The sequence below is a fragment of the Protopterus annectens genome, chromosome 5.part1 (genome assembly GCF_019279795.1).
Source record: "Protopterus annectens isolate FY-2018-M chromosome 5.part1, PAN1.0, whole genome shotgun sequence".
NCBI classification, from domain to species: Eukaryota; Metazoa; Chordata; order Ceratodontiformes; family Protopteridae; genus Protopterus; species Protopterus annectens.
Window position 1 is genome coordinate 413,411,206 of NC_056736.1, and position 24,492 is coordinate 413,435,697.

Sequence of the window (24,492 nt, forward strand, 5' to 3'; positions counted from 1 at the left end):
CTGGTTCAAAGCTCCAGAGAGCACCCCTGCATTACCAGGCTTCAATTCATACCACACCTTTCGGCCACCTAACCCAGAAAGAAGCACTAAAGGCGGAGGCGTGTCCATATTCATTAAGGATATCCACACCTCCAGGCTAGTTGCACAGCATAATGAATCCGAGATTATCCAAGTGCAACTAACTCTGGGCAAGACCGCAATCCAAATTGTAGCTTGCTACAGACCCCCCACCATGCCCCAGGATTCACACTCCTCATTTCTTGATACACTGGAAAGTATTAGGGTATAACCCAACACCCTAATAATGGGGAATTTCAGCTACCCCACCATTAACTGGGAAAACTACTCGTGTACCAACTCTTTTGCTCAACTTTTTCTAGAATTCATAAATTCCAACGCCGTGGATCAATTTATTCACACCCCCACCAGGGGCAGCAATATCCTAGACCTGGTCATTACCAACATGGGAAACCGGTGTTCCACACCAGAGGTCAATTCCTCGTTGGTCAGATCCGACCACAAGCTAATCAGCCTAGACATCTACATCCCACCCCCAATTAGGGAAACCATCGTAAAAAACTTCTCCAAAGCCAATTTCACACTTCTTAAGACAGAAGTGGCAAACTTCATGACACCCATGCAGACGGACAATAGAGGTACGACTGCCGAATCCTACACAAATGCACTTTATAAGCACTTACACGAGTGCATGGATCATGCTATCCCTAATAGAACCAAGATGTTATCCTCCAAAAAAAAGGAAGCCAATCTGGTAGTCCTCTGCCATAAACAAACTCTACAACAGAAGAAAGAAACTGTTGCAAAAAAGAGTAAAATCCCATGACTGGAGGAACTCCCTGGTCAACCTCAGTAAGAAGCTGAGATCCTTCATAAAATCCTCCAAAGCTAGTTACGAAACAAAATTGCCACTGACTCTAAAGATAACCACAAAGCATTCTATAGCTGTGTCAAGAATCTAAATGGGAACACTCAGATCTGCTCTGAGTTACAGCACAATGGCACTTAAATATATAGAACCAGCTGATATTGCCAACATCCTAGCAGATAGGTTCAGTGTTAACTTTAACCCCTCTCACCCCCTAGAGGGCCCATCTCTATACCGGAAGAATGCAAAGTTCCTATAATCATGGCTGCACAGGTAAAAAACACACTCTCCAAAGCCAAGAACACAGCATCCATGGGACCTGGCAATATCCCAGGCTGCGTTCTACACGAACTACAGAATGAACTGGCACCCTACCTAAGTACCATGTTCAGTCATAGCCTCACCTCAGGCTTTGTACCCACTGAATGGCGCACCATGACGGTTATCCCACTCCACAAAGGGGGAGCCACGACGGACCCCGGGAACTACTGCCCCATTAGCCTGACAAGCCTGGTCTGCAAGGCCATGGAACGTATCATCGTGGAACTCATAAACAAAGACATTGATAATCTCCAAACTCTGGACCCTACCCAGTTTGGATTTGTAAAAGGCAGATCATGTCTCCTAAACCTGATTGACTTCTTTGAAGCAGTCACCAAAGCCATGGATGAGGGTAAAATGGTTCACACAGCTTATCTAGATCTCGCCAAGGCTTTCAACACCATCCCCCACTCTGGAATTATAGATAAGCTCACTAAACTAGGTATAAATCCCTGTGTTACAAGATGGGTAGCCAACTGGCTCACGGACAGAACCCACACTGTGAAAGTAGCGGATTCCAAATCCGACATCAGACCAGTGACAAGTGGAGTACCACAGGGTTCAGTCCTGGGTCCTCTCCTGTTTTGTAGCTACTTCTCTGAAGTGCAGGTCAACACAGAAGGTCTTTGGCTAACAAAGTTTGCAGATGACTGCAAACTAGGAGCCATAATCGAAACTCCTAATGATGTGGACAAACTACAAAAGGGCCTCACTGAGACAGATATCTGGTGTCAAAGCCATGGCCTGAAGCTCAATGCCAGAAAGTGTATTGTCATCCCCTTTGGTAAAAACTATGTACCCATGAACTACCACATAGCTGGTAGTCTGCTTAATGCCGAAAATGTGATGAGACCTTGGGACACAGTTGGACAGTAGTCTCTCCTTTGATAATCACATCGCCACAGTGGTCAGGAAATCCTTCTACATGGCATATCTCATCACAAAAGGATTCTCATCCAGAAAAAAAGAGGTCATTGTTCCCCTCTACTCATCACACCCCTTATAGAGTACAACGCCCCTTTTGGTATGTACCTCACAAGACATCTACAACAACTGGAAAGACCACAGAAATACCTCACAAAGAGGATTACTGGCCTCAAACAGATGCCCTATGCAGACCGTCTCAAAAAACTACAGCTTTACTTCATCGTATATCACCTGCTCAGGGGCGATCTCTGCCTAACATACAAAGCAATGTCAAACCCGGAGCTGTTGGACATGCTCCACTTAAAGAGATCCCAATCCCTCCGAGCTACACGCTCTAGGGACCTAAACCTTGTCACCACAATAAACAGAACATGCTGGAGGGATAGATTCCTGTCCCAGAGACTTCCCATACTCTGGAACAGACTACCTATCTGTGTCAAACAGAACTCCTCATTAGCACTCTTCAAGAAAAATCTTGATGATTGAATGGGAAATTCACCCCGGGGATCACTTCTGTGGCTGTGCTCGACAGGGGCACAGGAAAATAATTTTCTTGGGTGGTGAAAACCAGGGTACATTTTTCGTCTAGGCTTGTATGGGCCCTAGGGCCAATAGCCTAGTACCTACCTATGAACCTATAGTCTCACCACAGCCCCCAGGGTGTTCATCAAGGTAGCGGCTCACCTGAGACTTCAGGGCATTCAGGTATTCCCCTCCCTAGACGACTGGCTATTCGCTGCATCCAGCAAACGTCTCTTGTGTCAAGCCCTACACTACTTCTTCAGTCTGGCTCACAAGTTAGGCATCATGATCAATATCAACAAGTCCCACCTGGCTCCGGTTCAGATCATAGACTTCATTGAGGCACGGTTGGATTCGATTCAGTCAAAGATTGTTCTCACCCCGGAAAGGATAGAAAATCTCAGACTCCATCTATCGGCTATCTTGGATAACTCGGTAGTCACAGCAGCTGATGTTCTCAGGGCCCTGGGTTCGATGGCAGCTGCAATCTCTATCCTCCCTCTTGCACGTCTTCACATGAGAGTCCTTCAGTGGAATCTAGCAGTTCAATGGTCCTGGTTAGACCTTCCGATGAATTTCCACATCCAAATCAATCGGACATGCAGAACGTCACTCCAGTGGTGGCTTCAATCAGCAGACATTTTCGTGGGGCGCAGCTTTCTAGCCCCTCCAGCTCAAGCCATTGTGACCACGGACGCTTCCCAGCTCAGGTGGGGGGCACTTCCTGGGAAGGATGGTCCAGGGCACGTGGTCCCCTCCAGAGACCAAGCTACACATCAATGTCCTGGAGATGAGGGCAGTGCTTTTAGCGTTGAGAGCCTTCCACCCTGTCCTACCTCCGGGGATGGTAGTCATTCAGTCAGACAACATGTCTGTAGTCTGGTATATAAACAAACAGGGAGGGACCCGTTCCTACCCCCTTTGTCGCGAGGCCATGAGGGTTTGGGAGTGGGCCATATCCACCAGCTGGTTTCTCATAGCATTGTATATCCCGGGACGCTCCAGCATTCTAGCGGACAGTCTCAGCAGGGCAATCCTTCTGCCTTACGAGTGGTCTGTGAAACAATCAGTGGCGGAGAAGATCTTCCGTGTTTGGTGTTTACCTTGCTGCGATCTCTTCGTGTCTCCTTCCAACGCAAAGTGCAGCAACTTCTTCGCTCTGATCCCCCCTCCGGGGAATGTCCCCAAGGACGCTCTAGTCCTTGCTTGGCCACCCGGGCTACTGTATGCTTATCCCCCGTTACCTCTTATTCCCATGTTCCTTCAGAGAGCTTGCCAGCTGCAGTGCAAAGTCATTCTCATAGCTCCCTTCTGGCCGCGTCAAGTGTGGTTTCCCTTCCTATGGTCTCACCTGTTGGCTCCTCCATGGACTCTAGATCCATGCCCGGATCTGATTTCTCACCCGTCGGGCGTGCCCCTGCCCAACCTGGACAGTCTCAAGCTGACGGCGTGGCTGCTCCAGGTCCCATGATCATCAGGACTCCCTGACTTTCGTCTCCTGTTAAGAATATTCTGGTAGCTTCACTTAAAGCTCCACTAGGAAACTCTACAATAGCATGTGGAGACATTTGGTTTTCCACAAGAATAGGGTTTTGCTGCGTACAAACCCTTCCTTTCTTCCCAAGGTGTCCTCAGCAGCCAATATTAATCAGTCTATAAATTTGCCAGTCTTCTTCCCAAATTTCCAAAATAGAGGTGAACGTAAGCTTCATTTATTGGATGTTCATAGACAGCTTCGTTTTTACCTCCATAGGACTAAACCCTTCCGGAAGTTGGATCAATTGTCTCTTTTTCAAAACCATTTTTGGGCAAAGCAGTTTCGAAAGTGTCCTTAGCAAAGTGGATCACTCTCTGTATTGCACAGGTTTATAAGGACAAAGGTTTATCTCCTCCTGGTGTATTGAAGGCTCATTCCACTAGAGCAATGGCCACTTCTGCAGCTTTTTGGTCAAGAGTTCCATTAGACGATATCTGTGCGGCAGCGACTTGGGCCATTTTGCACACATTCATCTCTCTCATTATAAATTGGATCTTATTTCTAGAGGGAGAGCATCCTTTGGCTCTGCGGTGCTCAGAAATATCCTTCCATAAGGGCCTCCCAGGAATACTAGTAGCTGGGGAACTCTGTCCCATATGTGCAGAATGAATGAAGTCAACTACTTCAGATAAAGAAGTTATGTTCTTACCATAACGTTCCATCTGAGTAGTAGACTTCATTCGTCTGCACCTTCCCTCCCTCCTTCCCCTCACTCTTCAGGTTTTTCCTGTTTAGGATTGTGGTTATGTTGCCACTTAGTGTCAGCAAACTTGATCTGGGGCTAGATAGGAGGAAGTGATGTAATATAGGTAAGATAGGAGCTTGGAGCTCAGAGCTGATGCTTGAAAAGTTTTGCCGGCTCAGATCCAAATCGTGTGCAGAAGAATGAAGTCTACTACTCAGATGGAACGTTATGGTAAGAACATAACTTCTTTTTTTCTTCCCTAATCACTGTAATGCAGCTGAATACCATTTTTTCATCACTGGATGTTCATAGACAACTAAGTTTTTTATTTACAGCGGACCAAGGAATTTAGGAAATCAGATCAACTATTAATTTCCTTTTCTGACTCCAGATTGGGCTTACTAGTTTCTAAAGTGACACTCTCTAACTGGATTTCCAGTTGCATAGCCTTTATCTACAGTTTGGAGGGCAGACCTTTACCCTGCAGGATCAAGGCTCATTCTACCAGGTCTACCTCTGCAGCCTTTCAAGCCAGGGTCCCACTTGGTAATATTTGTGCAGTAGCTACGTGGGCTAACCCTCACACTTTTATTACACATTACAAATTGTATTTAGCTTCCATGGGTAGAGCATCCTTTGGCTCCATGGTGCTTAGGAGTATTTTCCAGTGAGCCACCTAAGAATAAGGCGCTAGGGACGCTGTCCCATATGTAAAAATGAAGGTGAGATTGGACTATACAATATAAAGAAGTTATGTACTCACCAAAACGTTCCATGTTGGTAGTCCATCTCGCCCTTCATTTTTACCAACCCGCCCTACTGCCCCCATCTTTGAAGATCTGGAGATAACAATAATAGTAATTTGGTTATCTTTGGTTGGAGACCCTTTAGTATTGGTTTGTCTGTTATGGTTTTGTTTCTTCTAGTGAGCAGCAAACAAGATCTGGGGTTTGTACTGGTGCACTATGGGGTACCTGCTTAGCCTGTCATTAGAAGGCATGCTTGGTTAAAGGAACAGACTCTGCTTGATCATGTTAAGGCAAAATTATTGGATGCTCCATTACAGTGTGATACTTTATTTGGTGTTAAGGCAGAAGAGGTGTTGAAGAAAATGGAGGATAAAGCTAAATCTATGCAGAAAGTAAAGGGTTTCTTACAGGTACAGCCACCCAGATTTAGCAGGAACTGGCCTTCTAAGAATTGGTCCTTTCCCGTGACAGACAGGCCACAAAGAGGCAGATACAGATGCCCTAGAGGCAGACAACAGCCCCAGGGCTCATACAGGCCCAAACAATGGGGTACTTCTACCTCCAAAAGTGGAGAAGACAAACCACAGCCATATAGGAAACAGTCCCGATGACTTCCCTTTGCAAATGCCAAGCATTTATCTTTTGGCAGCACCCTTAGGGGGAAAGCTAGCACTTTTTTCACAAAATTGGCACATGATCACCCAGGACAAATGGGTCTTAAATATTGTCTCTCTGGGCTACAGGTTCCACTTTCACACCCTCCCAAAGACAAAAGGTATGCCAGACCTGCCACACATCCAATAGGCAGAGGCACAAAAACAAGTTTTATCTCTCATGGACATGAGGGCTATTCAGCCAGTGCCTCAACAAGAGCAGGGACAAGGATTTTACTCAAGACTTTTCTTAGTACCAAGAAAGAAGCATGGAGACCAATTCTGGACCTGTCTACTCTAAATACTTTTCTGGACGTTCCAAAATTCAAAATGTTGACTCTGCAGCAGCTTCTGCCCATGCTGGGCAAGAAGGCTTGGCCTGTAACTTTGGACCTCAAAGAGGCATACCTGCATGTCCCAGTCAGACAATCTTGCAGAAGATACCTCAGATTCATAGCTGGCTCAGTGCACTACCAATTCTCTGCACTGCCCTTTGGCTTATCTACTGTGCCCAGGGTCTTCACAAAATGCCTGGCACCAGTAATTGCATTTTGTAGACAAAGAGGAATTCAAATATATCCCTACTTGGATGACTGCCTTATTCAAGCAGAGACCAAAGACATTCTACTAAAGCATCTGGCGTTTGTAAAAAGATTACTAATTTGCCTAGGGTACACAGTAGATGAAAAGAAATCAAAACTAGTACCCTCTCAAGAGATAATATTCCTGGGTGCAAGCTTAAATACAACTGCCCAGATGGCTTATCTCATGCCAGACAAAGGCACCTGACTTCTTACTTCGAAAGCATGGCAACAAAGACCCAGTTATCTGCAAGAAAAATTCTGCAGGCTCTGGGCTACATGGCCTCCTGCATTATGCTAATTCCATATGCAAGACTGCATATGCAGAAACTACAATGGTATCTAAAAAGTGTTTGGACTCAACATTGCCACAGCCTGGAATCAATAATTTCACTCATTCTCTGCCTACAACAGGAGTTTCGATGGTGGGCACAGGCCTGTCATCACAACAAGGGACAGCCATTCATTCATTTTACCCACAGCCAGGCAATCAATAACAACAGATGCTTCAGATTATGCCTGGGGGGCCCACATGGCAGAAAAATGTATTCAGGGCACATGGTCCCCAAGCCAAAGGCATCTTCACATCAATCAAAAAGAGATGCTAGCTGTATAAAATGCCCTGACAGCCTTCAAGGACCTACTTCATCCAGGACAACTGCTGATAAAGACGGACAACACCACAGTCATGTGGTACATAAACAAGCAGGGGGGCACACATTCCTACACCCTCTGCAGACAAGCCATGATTTTGTGGAACACGGCATTGACTTACCAAGTATACCTGCAAGCACAATTCCTGCCAGGAAAAACAAATGCAGTGGCAGACGATCTAAGCAGAAACCTCATGGACCCTCACGAGTGGAAACTAGATCCACAAATCTTCAGCATGATAACAAGGAAATGGGGATGCCCAGACATAGATCTTTTTGCCTTCCCTCACAACTGCCAACTTCAGAGATTCTGCACAAGGACTTATAACAAACAAGCATGGAAAGTGGATGCTTTGTCATTCAGATGGAACAACCTTACAGTATATGCCTTTCCTCCACTGCCTTTCCTTCCCAAGGTACTCCTAAAGGTCAGACAGGAGAAGCCAAAAATGATACTGATTGCCCCGGATTGGCCTCGCCAACACTGGCACCCAATCCTAAGGAGCTTGTCTCAAGGCCTGCCTGGACATTGCCTCAGATTCCTCATTTACTGACCCAACAAAACAATCTGATCCTGCACAGCCATCTCAGAACCCTAAATCTAGCTGCATGGCGGATAGTGTAACCATTCAGAATACATCTCTCTCTAAAGCGGTTATGGATGTTATTTTGGAGGCCAGGAGGCCTAGCACCAGGAAATCTTATGAAGAAAAATGGAAGAGAGTCTGTGCTTGGAACCAGGCGCAAGGAATTGACACGCTTGTACCAAATATTCCTCAGATTTTACAATATCTGACTGAGATGCTGGACAAAGGCCTAAACTTCTCATCAATTAAGATCCATGCCTCTGCCATTTCAGCTCATTACAATACAGAACCACCAATTTTTTCACAACCATTGCTTAGGCAGCTCCTCATGGGGGCCAAAAACATAAGACCCCCAAGGAGAGCACCAATACCTGCATGGGACATCAGTTTTGTCTTGGAAGAACTCACACTGCCTCCTTTTGAGCCAGCCAATACAGCTGAGATAAAATTCTTATCATGGAAAACAGCTCTGCTCCTAGCAATAACTTCAGCAAGAAGAGTCTCAGAGCTACAGGCATTAATGGCTGTGGAACCTTTTATTATCTTCCATCCGGACAGGGTTTCTCTAAGGACAAACCCAACATTTATGCCTAAGGTGGGGTCCAGTGTGGCTCTTAACCAAACCATTCATTTGCCTACTTTTTATCCAAACCCACAGAATAAAGGGGAGAGACTTCTGCATTCTTTGGACATACACAGACAACTACGCTTCTACTTGGACAAAACTAAAGCTTTCAGAAAGACTGAGCAACTTTCAGTGGCATATGCTGCAGGATCACAAGGAAAGGCTATCTCAAAGCAGACTATTTCAAAATGGATAGGACACTGCATTTGTTTCTGCTATTCACAACATGGCAAATCAGTGCCTAAGGGCATTAGACCACATTCTACCAGGGCAGCAGCCACCTCAGCAGCCTTCCTCAGAGGAGTACCAAGCAAGGATATTTTGGAGGCTGCAACTTGGACTTCAGTGCACACTTTTACTAAGCACTACCACTTACCTCTTTACTCTAAATCCAGAGCAGGCTTTGCCACTGCAGTTCTGCAGGGCCTTATAGCCACTCCTAATTCTATTTAAACCCAGCCACCCTACCTCAGCTTTGGGATTCAACCCAAGTGTAATGACTGCAACAGTGAAATACGATGAACATAGTACAGTTGTGTACCTACCATAAATGTAGATGTTCGAGTGTATTCACTGTTGCAGTCCAGGTTACCCACCCACCATACCCCCTTATTTGCTGGGACTTATCTGTACTTCTCTATCATATACAACCTATGTGGTGTATTTGCTTGTAGATGAAGATATTGTTTATGTTAGTGCATGCTTTTATAGGCAATGTTTTTTACCCTACCCTTTTGGGGGCACCTGACATCTGAGGCAAGAAAAACTTAAGAAAATGGTGTTGGCTGCATCTTTTATACCCCTGGCGCACTGACGTCAGGGAAGAGGTGAAAGCAACCGACGCCGGACCAGGACTTTGGAATTCGGGCCGACTGCAGGTAGCCTGCCAGCAGGATAACCCAAGTGTAATGACTGCAACAGTGAATACACTCGAACATCTACATTTATGGTAGGTGCACAACTGTACTTTCCTTCTAAGTCTCAACCGTACAATAAAATGCTTATGTCTTTGTTGTCCCCCCCCCCCTAAATATCAAATAATCTGATGTTGTTTCTTCCATGGAGCTGGGGTTTCCAGGTTGCAGGTTCAGTTCATTGTCAATGACTGCACTTCTTCCTCAGGAAAAAATGACTTCCCTAAAGGAGTACTATCAGTCCCTTCTTCCCTTAGATGTGACCTTAGCAAGAGAAATCTTGAGATCCCTTTTATGGCCTCCGCTGCTGTTATGATTCCTTGGGCCAAACTCCATATGAGGAGGATTCAGTGGTATGTCATATCTATGTGAAATCAACATTGCCAACCTCTGAACTTCCCAATTCCTCTGTTAACATTTCTCAAAAAGGAGGTTCATTGGTAGATCACCCAGGTCTGTCTATCCAGTGGCTGCCTTTCCTCCTCCTCATTACCAAAGCCTCTTCACAGATGCTTCAAATGTGTAAATGGAAGTGGTGATTCTAGCCTTACAATCCCTGCATCACCTCTGATGTTCTTCATTCTCACTGCTGTAGAAGCCTATGGGTTGTATCCTGCAAGGATATAGCAACTGTTAGTGTCAAAAGGCTTTCATCCCCTCCCACACTGTCACTCTGGCTGCTTAAGCCCTTTTTGGAAGCTATATAAACAACCAGAATGATTAAATATCTTCAGTAATTAAAAGAGAACAGAAAGCCACATCTGTGTGCCAAAAGCTCAGAACCAAACCAGAACTCTGATGTCCTATGGATGAAAATGCTTAATTACCCATTAAAGAGTTGTGCAGAATTTCCACTGTGATACTGAGTGTGATTTAATGGATGAAAGCTGTACATGATTCCTGGTACAGCATAATTTTTGTGTGGTTGCTTTTGGTTCTAAATATCTTGAGCACTTTCTTGCAGTCTCGTGCAGATGCATCTGTGAGGCTCTTGAAGACCAGCATTTGGCCTATTGCATCCTGACAGATAACGCCTCTTTGGGGAACCTTGTACACTATTTTTACGAGTATAAGTGTATTTTCAGTTTTTTTACTTATTTTCTGTCAGAATTGCAGTGTATCACTTTAAGAATATTAACTTTTCAGAAATGGCAGGCGTTCCTAGAATACCACTATTTTAGTGTAGGAATTGTTTTCTAGATATCTGGTATAGGGCTTATTTTATACTGTTTTTTCAGATAATTTAAAATGTTATTAATTGTAAACTGTATTTTTGGGCAGACGTGTGTATTGTATGAGAAATGCTTATGGTACACTTCAAGACAACCTGCTTGTTTCCTTTTTACCAGCAGTTCACTTTGGGGAAAGTTTCTGTTTTTTGACAATACTTGCTTGTGTGCTGATTCTGTAACTTTTTGTTTTGGGAAATTGAAGATTTGGAAAGGATTATGTGCTGCTTAGGTGAGCCAAGTAACAACTAACCTTCCAGCTGATCCTTTAGCATAGTTTTTTAGGAAGAAGGCATCTTCCCTGGCTAAAGCATAGATACTTGCCCTGATATTGCTATTCCTTCCTCCAACATATCTAAAAAGGAAAAACAGTTAAAGCACAAGTCCTTGCTTTCAACTAGTGCTCAGTCAATACGTCAGCCGATGGTAGGTGACTTCACAGTGGCTGCTGGTGATTCCTCAAACTACTTACTGTTTTCCATAAATCCCTCTGGTATAGTCTTGCTGGGCACTAAAAATCAAATCCTCAGTGCCAAAATGCTCCTCAGCACCTACAGATGTTGGTACTGAAGCACTGAAATCAGAAGTCAAATCCTCAATGCCAAACAGCTCCTTGGCACCAACGGATGTTGGTACTGAAGCACTGAAAATCAGAAAGTCAAATTGTGGGTGCCAAAGAGCTCCTCAGCACCAACGGATGTTGGTACTGAAGCACTGACGGTCAAAAAAGTTAAATCCTCGGTGCCAGAAGGTTCCTCAGTACTGATGACAGTTGTGGTACTGAAGTGTCAGCATGGACACCCTCTATTATTTCTAAACCTTCGCCGAGGACTTCGGTGCAGATTTAAACCCCTAGCTCTGTTCCAAAGGTCTCAGCTCCGAGCACTTCTTTGTTGCCAAATCTGATTCATTACTGGGTATTTCTAGTTGGCAATCGCCCAAGTTTCAGTATTCCCTATTTATTAATTTTTTTGCTGGGGAATTACTTGAGGTCCTTTTGCATAGCCCCAAGTCTCCCTCAGTGTCCTGTATCTGTTCCATACACACACACACACAAAAAAAAAAAAATGAAAGGAGTTCTTTGATGCTATGAGAACCTCCTGGGGCCTTATCTACCCAGTTGGCCCTGAGGGGCAGGACTCCATTCCAATTGTTTCTAAACCATCTCTGCACCTTGGGACTTTGGCTCAGGTCATTCAGCACCGGCTTTTGTCTTGAAGGTGGTCTCGCCAGAGCGAAGAGTGACCATGGCTCAGAAGCAGTCTATCTCTGTTCCAGATTCCATTCCCTCTTGGGGGGACCAGCCTTCGAAGCTATGGAGTGAACCTTGGCTGCCTCAGCCTCTCAACTGACGTTTTCCTCCTTGAGGCATATTCTTTTCTTGAGTCCAGTTATCCAGCCTGCTCCTCCACTGAACCAACAAGTGCTAAAACCTCAATAGACTCGGCTACAGATTCTGTCTTCTGATACCTCGCCGGACCATCCCCCAGATGAGGCCCATCAGAAGAAAAAGTGCAAGAAGAACCACTTAGATCCCTCTGATGGTTTTTCCCTTGGAGACAACCTGAAAATTGTGAAACGGGTGATTGGAACTACAAAAAACCTACCCCTGAGGAATCGGCATACCTGCAGGCTTCTCGCACTTACCCATTTACCTCTTAAGTGACTCTGCCTGTTGATGACCCTGTTCAGTTGATTGCAGCTCCACTGAAACTATCTTTAGGAGGCCAGATGAGTGTATGTCGTGGTCAAAGTGGCTGCCACCCAACAGGAATTGGCTGAGGAAAGTTCCTCTAACCATCCACTCAACAGAGAGTCTCAGATGATGGATTGGTTTGGCAGAGGATTTACATTTTATCAGTCTTTGCCTTGTATTGAAATTAAAGGCAATTTGCACCACGCATCAAGGGATCTGGTCAAGGAGCTGTCATATACCTTGGCAGGAGCAATCTTGTAAATGGCACAAGATAAAGTTGCCTCTTGGTTAGCTACCATGGAGTTTGTGTCTAATTTCTCCAACAGCCGAAGTGACTTGCCAGAGCAGCTGGTTCAAACGTAACCATAAGAAGACATGCCTGGATGCGCTTGTGCAAATTTGTGGAGCCATTCAAGTCTTAATTCGTCAGTGCCCCCTTTGACGGATCATCCCTTTTTAGCCCTAAATTTCAAGAATCTTAATCCAGGTGTGAAAAAGATGGAATGACTCTTTCTTCTCTGGGCATACATTTTTCTACTCCTCAACGGTCCTATTCTAGGAACCAGAGGAGTGGGAAAATGTGGTTCAGAGAGTCCCAAGGGCCTTTCCAGGTCAAATGTGGAAGTGGCTCCTCAGCGGCAGAGGAGGAGCTTTAATGGAAGACACCATCTACACGGCAGAAGTAGTCCACAAAATCAGGGTTCCAGGAACTCCTTTCCTGGAAAACCCTATCAGTGCTCCTAAAATTGCTTTCCTTTGGAAGCAGTCTGGGGCATTTATCCTTGCACCAGCACTCCTGGCTCCAGATAAATTCAGATGTTTGGGTGCACAGGATCATACCCAGAGGATACATCATACCCACCCACCCCCAATATCCCCAACAAAATTCACAGTCTTCCACACAGTCTGAGTGAACCAGCAGTGCTAGAAATTCAAAAACTGTTAACAAAAAAGAGTCATCCAAGAGGTTTCACTAGACCAGGTAGAATCCGGAGTTTACTCAGGATTCCTTTAGCACCAGGGGACTGGAGATCAGTTTTGGATCTAAGTTTTTTGAACAAGTCCGTTCGACAGACGAAATTCCAGATGGTCACAATTCAGTCTGTTCTTCTGTTTCTAGAGAAAGATAATAGGATGTGCTTGATTGATCTCCAGGGCGTGTATTACCACATAAAAATAGACAAGGGTTCCAGGAAATTTCTCTGCTTCCAGCTGGAAGACAGTCATCATCAGTTCAGGGCTCTGCCCTTTGGTATTACCTTATCCCCCAGGGTGTTCACCAAATGCATGGCAGTAGTGGCAACTCACTTGAGACTGCACAGATTCTGGGTGTCTTCATATTTGGACAACTCACTCATTACCGCTGCCACCAGGCATCTACTAGAACAAACAAGAGACTATGTTATCCAGACCTGCGCCAACCTGGGGATTACCATAATTATGGAAAACCACAACAACTCCAACTCAAACTTTAGATTTCATAGGAGCGGTACTATATACCAAGACTTGCATAACCTTCATTCCTTATCTCAGATTGCAAAAGATCAAGGCCTAAGTAAGAAAAAAAATTTGTCAGAAGCAAGAGAGTGGACATACGACTAGGCTTACAAGCCATAGGTTCAATGGCGGTAGCCATCATGTTAGTCACCGTAGGAAGATTTCACATGAGAATTCTACGAGTTCTAGCATCTCAGTGGTCCATACTGTATCAACCAGTGTCAGATTAGTTTTTGATTACCAACTGTTGCAAGAAAAATCTAGCTTGGTGGATTCAGTCAGAGGAAATTCTATTGGGCTGCCCCTTAGTCCTGCGTCAACCCCAAGCCATAGTGACCACGGATGCCTCCCATATGGGGGGGGGGGGCATTATCTGGGCAAGATGGTCCAAGGCACTTGGTGCCCCATGGAGGCCAGCTTACATATCGGTGTTCTGGAGCTGAGGGCACTGTTTTTAGCATTGCAGGCCTTTCAAACACCTCTCCCCTTGGGAATGTTTGCAATTCAAAAATATAAAATGCCAGTAGTTTGGTACATCGACAAGCTCGGAGGAACCAAGTTTTACCCCCTCAAGAAGCTGTCAGAGTTTGGCAGTGGGTGATCTCTTCCAACCGCTTTCTGATAGCAACGCATATTCTGGGAAGTTAAATTGTGATAGCAGACAAACTGAGCAGATGTATTCTTCTTCTGCCTCACAAGTGGTCTCAATCACAAAGTGACGGAAAAGGTTTTTCATCACTGAGGCCAACCATGCTGCAGCCTATTTGCATTGACCCTGAACAACAAGTGCAGCAGCTGCTTTGCCCTGTTCACTCTCTCTGAGGGAGTCCCCGAGAGACGCTCTCCTACACCATTGGCCATTCAGATTTCTGTACGCCTTTCCCCCAATTCTATTAATTCCTCAGTTTCTAAAGAAAGCAATCATGTTGAAGAGCAAGGTAATCCTCATTGCTCCCTTCTGGCCTCGATAGATTTGGTTCCCCCTTTCTTCGGCCTTATCTGATTTGGCGACCGTGGACTCGGGACCCAGATCCAAATATCCTATCCTATCCAAGGGATTAGTTCACCCAAACCTTCAAACCTCAAGCTCACAGCTTGGCTTCTCCAGTTCCATTGATTGCCAGTTATAATAATCTGTCTTCCCAAGTTCGTAAGATTCTTTTGGTCTTCCATAAACCTTCTGCCAGAAAATTCTACAATAGAAAGTGGAAGAGATTTCTGTACTGTGCTTGTGATAATAACATTGACCCTTTCTCCGCTTCTATCATCAAAATCTTAGAATTTTAACTTTGCTCTTTGAAGAACGAGACTCTTCCTGTACTGTCAGGGTTCAGGTAGTGGCTTTTTCAAGTTTTCATAATGTGTTCAAAAAATATTCATTAATTTCTCATAAACTTTGCAAAGCATTCTTTAAAAGGGACCTTGATGTTAAAGCCCATATAAGAATCCTTTTGCACCTTGGGATCTAAATATATAGTCTTACAGACAATGGTACATTCCCTCTTTGAGTCTGCTGCCATCTGTGACCTGAAATTCTTATCTTGTAAACTATACTTCTGGTAGTGATTACTTCTGCCAGAAGATTTTCAGAAATTCAAGCTTTATAGTGCAAATCACCGTATTTGATATTTCACAAAGACAGGGTCTCCTTGAGAACAAACTCTTCTTTTTACCAAAAGTGGTGTCAGAAACAAATATTAATCAGACAATCAATTTACCAGTGTTCTTTCCCATTTTCTAAAACAAAGGTGAATATTGTTTGCATGTACTGGGTGTTCATAGACCTTTGTGCTTCTGTCTTCATAAAACAAAGACGGGAAAATCTGGCCAACTGTTTTCCTTTTCAAGTACCAGAATGGGTAAGCCAGTATCCAAGGTTACTTTTTCTAGATGGCTAAAAGATTATATGTCCTTCATTTACAACAAGAGGAAAGTCGAATTACCTGGGCCTGTTAGGGCATACTCCACTAGAGCCATAGCTACTTCAGCAGTTTCTCATTCTAAAGCTCCCATGGACAATGTTTGTACAGCATTGACATGGGCTACCCCACATACCTATATTACTCTTAAAAATTAGATTTGGTGTCTAGAGGAAGAGTGTCATTTGGTTCTATGGTGCTCAGAAATATCCTTCCATGAGTCCTCCTAAGATCTAAGGTAGCTGATGACTCTGTCCCATATGTAAAGAAGTTGTGTACTTGCCATAACTTTCCATCTGTGTTGTCCAGCTTCATTTATCCTTGATTCTCCATCCTGCATTCCCCTTCCATTCAGACCTCTTGGTGGAATGAATTATGCTCCTAGTTATGCACTTTTTCATATATAACACCAGCTAAAGGTGTTATGAGGATTATGTTTTCTGTCCTTTTCTATCTGCATACTCAATCTGAGGTAAATTGGAGGGGAGCATTCTGGGTAGGACTTAAGCTCGAGAGTCTTTGGTTAATGGCAGAGTTGGTTCCGATATTCAGAACCAAACCCTTATGTCAAAGATAAATGAAGATGGACAGCAAAGATGAAACATTATGGTAAGTGCATAACTTCTTTTTTTAGGTGCTGGAGACACAGTGGGTGTGACTTCTCAGGGTCACTGGGAAAAGAAAACTCTTGCTCAGGATGATACGTCCTCCCTTTCTTGGTCAACTAAGATGTTTCACCTGAATCAGGCAGGTAACTAGCATATTAATATGTAATTTTGTGGAGAATGACTAGTTGAGAGTAGGTTAGGTAATTTGGTAATTCTAGACAGTTTACGTGTTTTAGTGACAAGTAGTGGTGCTTATGGCTTGGTAGGTTTGGTGAAAATTTTGCTGTTTTGTAGCAGATGTCAAGTTTATTTTTAATACAGTATGTTGATTAGTAAGGATGGGTGATGCATGTAGAAGTGAGAGGAGGAGGAGGTAAGAAGATGAAGAGTCTTCCTAGAGGAGTCTGTTTCAATGGATTTGGAATGGCAGAGGAAGCCAAGCTTTTTGACTGTCTTAATAGATTAAGAAATGTATGTCAAATTTTAAATTATCATGCAGTATCGCATGGATACTTTTTCAATTAGGGTGTTAAATGAAATAATGCTGAATGTTTGTTTTGAGTTCACAGGGATTTAGGAGTAAAAAACATAACGATAGAGAGAAGATAGCAAGGCGTAAAGAGTGATGTGGGGTTATGTACTTTAACTGGTTGATGCATATATGGTGAGAGAGAGTTGTGAAGTATAAATGTAGTTGTAGTGCGGGTGGGTGAGAATTGGGGTTAGGATAGGGAAGTGTAGAGAGTGTGAATGGAAATGACTGTTTATCCCAGTAAAAGACAATTGACAGCATTCAGTTGAAGCAGGCAGTGTTCAACAGAGATGTATTCTTCAGTAAATAATAGAAAGCCAAAGTTACAACAGTGTGCCTTTAAATTGTAGCCAGGGAAACTTAGTGTCTTCATAAAATTCATGTCTGTGTTGCTTTCACAACTGTCTGTATATATATCAAGGAGAGTGAGAAATAGGGAAAGTAGCAGTCCTGGACCTAATAAGATCTAATAAGAGCTTATTAAGGGCACAGAAGTGTGATCAGAATGTCTGCAGCAATGCACTCCTGATTGATAATGTGTGCTAGAATGCAGGTATGAAAATGTATTTGTAAACCCAGCCCATTTCTTTGACTAGAGCTGGATTTGCTAGGTCCATCTTGCACGTAATCTTAGATTCCAACTGTATTCCTCAATCCTCCATCCTGGACACTTGGAAAGCTTTGGGACTTTTCCCAGTACTTTGTAATACTATAACAGTGATCATAGGAAGGACAGAAGCACAGTTGTGTAAGCTCTTAGCATAACAACAGATGCAGGACTGATCACGTTTGCAATATTACATCCTTCCCTCATTCCCTTAATTTTGTCCTTTTTTTTTTTTTTTTTTTAGACAAAGGTGGTATCCTACTCCTCTCCTTTCTTTTGGTTGACATCTTTTTCCATGGCCTATTGGCTTTGTTTCCTTCCTGGCTTTCAGGTCTGGGGCAAGAAAGTCCTGAGGTACTTTGTACCCTTATGTACCACATAGCTTTGACATGCTATACATCTGACATAGCATGAAAGGAAGATGCCTAGGTTTTGTTATTCTGGCTGCACATACAGCTGTTCCCGGGGGATATCCCAGTGGTCAGTAATACTGCAACAATGATCTGTCAGACGTCTATAATTATAGGAAGTTGTTATGCAAGTGGAAATTTTATGGGATGAGTACCGTCATATGACTGCCAGCAAAACTGGAACAAAAACTGTTTTCACATAATTATTAAACTGCATCTTAAATTACATGAAAGTTGCTATATTTTCATCTGAGAGCTGCTTATTTGTATGTTAATACTAGGTTTGCGAACTTGACATCATTTTCAACTTTGAGAAGGCTTATTTTATTTTGGATGAGTTTCTTCTGGGAGGAGAGGCCCAGGAAACCTCCAAGAAAAATGTACTTAAAGCAATTGAGCAAGCAGACCTTTTGCAGGAGGTAAGACTTTGAAAATAGTTCTAAATCATTTGCATGCTTTTCTGTCAGTTAATTAGATGCAATCATCAGTAGTTGTAATCATTCCTGTCTTGGTTTGCAACGCAATTGTGTCCCTCCCTCCTGCTTCCCCCCTTCTCCTGCTTCCTTTTTTTGCTTTTTAATGTTTTGTTTGCGGGTGATGACTAGTACTTAAATTTCGAGGCAAAATGTCTGTGTTTAGCAGAGTTTGTTTTTTTTGTTACTTGAAATGCCACAGAACAGAGATGTATGTACATTTCCAGGTTAAACAACTTTATAAAAATGTTTGTTGTGATCTGATTTTTTGTGAATTATAAGCATACTCCAGTGTGTTTATGCACTGCTAACAATTTAGTAAATGCCCCCCCCCCCCCCAAGTGTTTCATAGAGTTTAAATTTCCTGAAACTTCAGTGGATGAAACACACCAACTGAAACTTCAGGTTAATGGACCCCCCCATGCATTTTTTTTCTGGGTATAAACACTCCTGCACCCCCAAATTCCCTGTGGTTATATACATGAACTTCATAGTTATAAGCCTGCACAAATTACATCATTGATGGTAAACAAATAGAAACCATACTAGCAGTGATTTTTAGTTTGGGGGTTGGGAAGGAATTGAGTTTATACTTTCCATACTTTACATTCAGCCTGGTGTTGGGTGCAGTCTCTGAATTTTGCAGAAACTGAACAAAACATTACATTTCTGTTTTTGGTTTCCATTTACGTAATCCATTGTCTGCTTTGTCAATAGCTTTGCTTGGATTTTGCCTTAAGTAGTTTTGTTTTTTGTTTATAATCTTTCTGTTGTATTTAATATTGTCATGTTAATTACGAAAGTGTAGATTTTTATCCATGCCATGTTTTGATTTGTGTATTTCTTACCATATTGTTGCTGAATCTCAGAAGTTAGACTTGCTTATTTGATGTTTTCAGTTGTAGTTATTAACACTGATTCTTTAGAATACCTAATCTAACATTTGTACTGTAGGCTTGCTAACCTGTAGGTTAGTTCTAGGATCTATAACCTAGAAAAGTGATTTTTTCCAGACAGTAAAGGAAAGGGTTTATTAGTAAACAATGCTTATAAGGTAGAGAGTGAAACACCGGTCCCCTGTGAGGAAATGTTTAAAACATGTTTAGTGAGATGAAAGCATTTCACTCCATTTTAAATTACTTTTACAATGATAGTTGAAATGTCATTTCATGGTCACTAGCTACCTTGTTTTGTACATTTGCCTCTATGCTTCCTTATTAGCAGATTATTTTAACTATTCTCACAAATAAAAGTCTTGTGAGTAATGGCTTCGTCAGCAGTCTCTTTCTTTAATGGTTCCTGCTAGAGTATGGGAAAAGTGTCAGGAGGCTGGAGCTTGACAAGTTCATTATAAAAAGGGTGTTCAAACCTGTACATAGGAAGTTAGAGTAACCATTAGAAATGAGCCTTCAAAATTTTAATTCAGTAACCAAGAATCTTTATAAAAATATGTATGTTCATGGAAAGGATTATTTCTGCAGTACACTTGTAGATGAGTGGGACTTTGTTACAGGCTAAGTCTAGCCCGACTTCATGAGCACAATTGAACACCTTTTAGATCAAGCACAAATCTTTCCCCAGGATATCCATCAGAAACTCCTGCATAGAGGAAAGTACAGTTCATGCCATTTTCATTTTTTGTTATCAGATTTGAACAGTCACTTGTCTGAGTTTGTGGTCACTTTCAAGTAAAGACTCAGCATGATAAGTACCCATTTTTGGCAGTTGCCTCTTCTTAAATGTATTATTGTTGATGCTTAGTGCCTTAGTTCTAAGAACTTTATTATTTTGGAGAGGGAGTGGAGTCTTGAATAGCAAGTTATGTTCCTGGAAAAGTTGCTAGCAACTGTATTTGTGAGACACCGTAAGGACTGCCATTTACTAGATTTGGTGTGCTGTCGTGAGGAACCCGATAGAACCAGTTGCAAGTATTTTAAGACTTTTTTTAAGTCCTTTACAGGGAAAGCTTAGGAATCTTAAGGTTTTAGTGGAGCACTGGAAGGAAGTGCACTACAACAAGGGACATAACTTTCCTCCAGCAGGTACATCTTTGACCATGTCATAGTTTGGAGAGAAGCTTAAAGAATCCTTCAAGAAGACATCATAAGTACTGCATAATGGATAAGCTGAGGAAGGTTTTGTTAAGGTTTCAGGTTTGGAATTTGTGTGCGGAGACTGAGCCAACCTTGCTTAACCTGAGATTTTTGGGTCTGATATGGCCCAAGTGCATCTCTCCTGGTTCAGCTTATTATTTGGCACTAGCTGTTCCTGTAATAGACCTTTTGGAAGCAGACTGTGGAATTGTAGGATTTCAAGAGAACTGGGCCTCAGAAGTTTGAGCAACTGTGTTACAGCAGGAGTCTAGTTGATATTTATTAGAGGATGTCTGTGTTCCTCATGAAAGTTATTGAGAGTCTTCCTTGCCCAGTGATTACGGTTAACAGATGTTCTTAGCATTTTGGTAGATTTTCCTGCAGATGGTGTACCCTTTCTACAATGCAGCTGCTACTTTTACTGAGACCTTTAGCCCTGCTGATGTCCAAGATGCAGGCACGTGACTTGTGAAAAGCTTGTTCAGACACCTGCTGCAGTTCTCTAATAGTTTGATTATGTAATATTTGTAGAGGAATATCTTGCTGGCTTGCATAATGCTGCATGTGCATTTCTAAATCTCAACACCTTCAATTGCAGGGGTAGTTGTTTAGGATTAGGAAGAGAGGCCTGTTTTCTGAAAGCATTTAGCACAAAGAATTAAGGCTGTAATCCATTAATGATCTGTTTCCTGTACTACAGAGTTTAATTCCCTTGGTGTCCATTTGTCTACTATGTGACTTTGAACAAGTCCCTTGACTAGATATTGTTTTTTAGTTTCACCTGAGAAGGGACACTTGTGATCAGTGAGGTTACCTGGTTAACAAACATATAAAAGAAAAATGGTGTATGTTGTTGCAGAGGACTAAGGCTATGCACTAACAAGCTGCTTCATGTAGCCCTGGATTTGAGTCCCACAACTTCTTTTTTCCTGCTGTGTGACTGAGTAAAAGTCACTAGAGACAGTGTTCTATGGCAGTTGAGAAATTGGGGTAGGCTGTTTGATGGTCTTCTAGACCACATACCTAATAACTACTTATAAAGAGTTCTTAGACTCTGATGTGTGAGAGATGGCCTATTCAAATCTGTTTTAGTCTTACATAGATTTCATTATCTCATTAGGATTTCCCCCTTGTTTTTTTCTTGTTGGGAAAACAGTTACACTAATGGAGAAGCACTTTAAGAGGAAGGTGAAAGAACTTTCAGCAGTCTAGAAGATACTTTAAGATGTAAACAAAGGGTAAAAAAAGGAGATTCCAACCACAATAAACCATATAAACATTCTAAGGATTGCTCAAGGGCATCGTATGAGTTTTCTGTTTTAGAGGTTGCTGTACCTGATGTGAGGGGTGGTGCCTGGGAGACTTTTCTAGAGTATAGGGAATTATTGTGGCAGATTACTGTAGATGCAGGCAGGACCCCTGGGTTAAATGAAAACATCTCAATAGCACCTCTACTTAAACTCAGGTCTGCCAAGCTATAATATATTATGTTTTTTTATTTTTTAGAAAAAAATTTTTAGACATAATTTTATGATCTTTTATTTTATATGTAGATACTTTATACTTTTGTGAAGGGATGAGTAGGTTTTCAGCTTCTATTACTACATAATTTTTTAGGTTTTGTAATTATGACATTTGTGCACTAGGTGGCAATGTGCTGTACTTTTGCTTGTCTTTTTAAAAAATTTTATTCTACAATTTTATTGGATATTTAATGATTAGGGGAATTACTTAATGGACTTCAGTTATGTATTTATTTATTCTGATGAAGTTCCTGGGAACGAAAACGTATTTGGAGTGTATCAGTGTTTTGGGAGTGTTGTCAGCTTCTATCCTGTGGCATTAAACTTTGGTGGAATTTGTGACCTTGTGTGCTTCCTTCCAGCCTGTTCTTTGGTTCATTTACTTTAAGATGTAGTTTGAAGAGGTCCATCTGAGGAGGTCACCCCTCACCACCCATTAGCACTGAAACCACAGGCTTGAGTAAGCATGGCGTCTAAAACTTTTTCTAGTTGTTAGCCATTTACCCTTATCCATAATGGTCTGCCATCTAGTCTTCTCTCCAGATGTGTCTTATCACTGGTCAGGCTATTAGGGGTAAAACGGCTCCAGGATGTTTCATGTGTAAAGATAGAATTTTGTGTAATAGTTTTTAATTGTTGTTTTGTTATGTTTCACTTAGAGCTTGTTTATTCTTTGATGTCAGTCATTAGATCACTGCTGCACTAGCCTAAACTAGATAGGTTATTTCACGGGCAGGATACAATGGCCAGCAAGTTTGCAAAGCTTTATGGCACCTTCCATATCCCAAGACTGTTGATGGCTCAAGCAGCCAAGGGAGAAAATCAGTAGTCTTGGTGTCAAGGCTTTACAGCTTTCCTGCCACCAAAGAGTGCACCTGATGTGGGCTTTAGAGAATTGATGGTCTGCTATGTGTATCTCCATTGCTGGGTACATACCTTCTCGTAGAGGAAGAACCTTCCATATATTTTTTGTTTTGAGGAAAAACAGTACTTTTGTGAAATGTTTAATTATTGCCAGGTTTTATTACTATTTTAGGGTAGTCCCAAGACTTTCTTTTCATTTGAACTACTATGTTTTAATTTGCCGTTTTAAGTGAAAACTTTTGTTATTAGCAAGTTTACTGTATTTTGTATTAATAATAATTTGATAAATTATTTTTTGGAGGATACAGCAAGTGTGTTTTATGCTTGTCCCTGTGCAGTTTTTGAAGAAACGCTACCTTTTTTGCATTTGGTTTTTGCCAGCTATTGGTACCATTGCTTACTGTGTTTCAGGCTTCCTTCTCAGCTTAATCATGGAACACCATGCAAATTCCTGGGTTCCTCTTTTCTTCCAGACGTATGAAAAAGAATTACTAGGCAACCTTTTCCAGTTCAACAGGCTGTTGCTTTGCCTCAGCCACAGATGGATGACCCTCAGTGGCCATTTCAGGTTCCTCAGACTACTCATCTTTTTCCTTGGTTTCCTTTGGTGTGTAGTCCCTTCAGCCACCATGGACTGGGATTAGACACGTCCTCTGTGGGTGTTGGAGTGTCCTCTCTGGCTTTTGGAGTGTCCGCTGCGAGTATGGGAGAAACATTTTTGTCAGTCTTTGAAGAAACCATGGGGAAAGGTTTTTTGCTTGACTGGACTAAGATGCTTCCTTCCTGTGGTGATTTACCCACTTCTTTGTCTGTTCCTTGTAAAAAGAAGCAGCATGTTAAATATGTATCTTCCCCTGTCTCTGTTACTCTAGAGAGGGAAAATGTATTGGGCTTAGCTCAGGCTGTTAAACCTTCACAATCTGTTTCTACTTGAAAAATAAATTGTCCTATTTCTGAAGATTCCCGTTGCAATGAACAGGAAATGGAAATAGAGAGGAGAAATTCAAATGTTCCCATATTGATCACTTCTGTGGTAAGCGGACCTGTATGGATTATGTGTGTGTGTTTGTGTGTGTATGTGTGTATATTTTTGGTATTGTTTTAAGGGTGTTTGCCTATATGCATTCTCAAAACCTCACAAGAGGGTGTAAATACTGAAATTTTATTTTTTGTTTTGGGTAGAGATTCATCTTTTGGTCCCTCTGCTGCAGTGGTAGTCAAAAGTGTAATGAAAGGTGCAAGTTAAATCAGGGAATCTCTTAAGATATTCCTACTCCCCTTTTTCACATTTTCTAAGTAAATGCTGACATCCAGTTTTGGCATAATGGCAAGGGCTTTCCAAAACCAATTTATTTATTATTTTCTTTATTTAACATTTGTTTAACGGGAAAGTCTGAATGA

General features: G+C 42.3%; 1 protein-coding gene across 1 annotated transcript in view; it reads left to right on the forward strand.

Annotated features, from left to right (window-relative positions):
• AP1S2 (adaptor related protein complex 1 subunit sigma 2) overlaps window positions 1-24,492 on the forward strand; it is a 668,868-nt gene that overhangs the window by 504,733 nt on the left and 139,643 nt on the right. Inside the window, exon 4 of the mRNA XM_044073069.1 lies at window positions 18,420-18,557. Within this exon, the coding sequence (XP_043929004.1) occupies window positions 18,420-18,557 (138 nt within the window). The remainder of the gene's footprint in view (window positions 1-18,419; window positions 18,558-24,492) is intronic.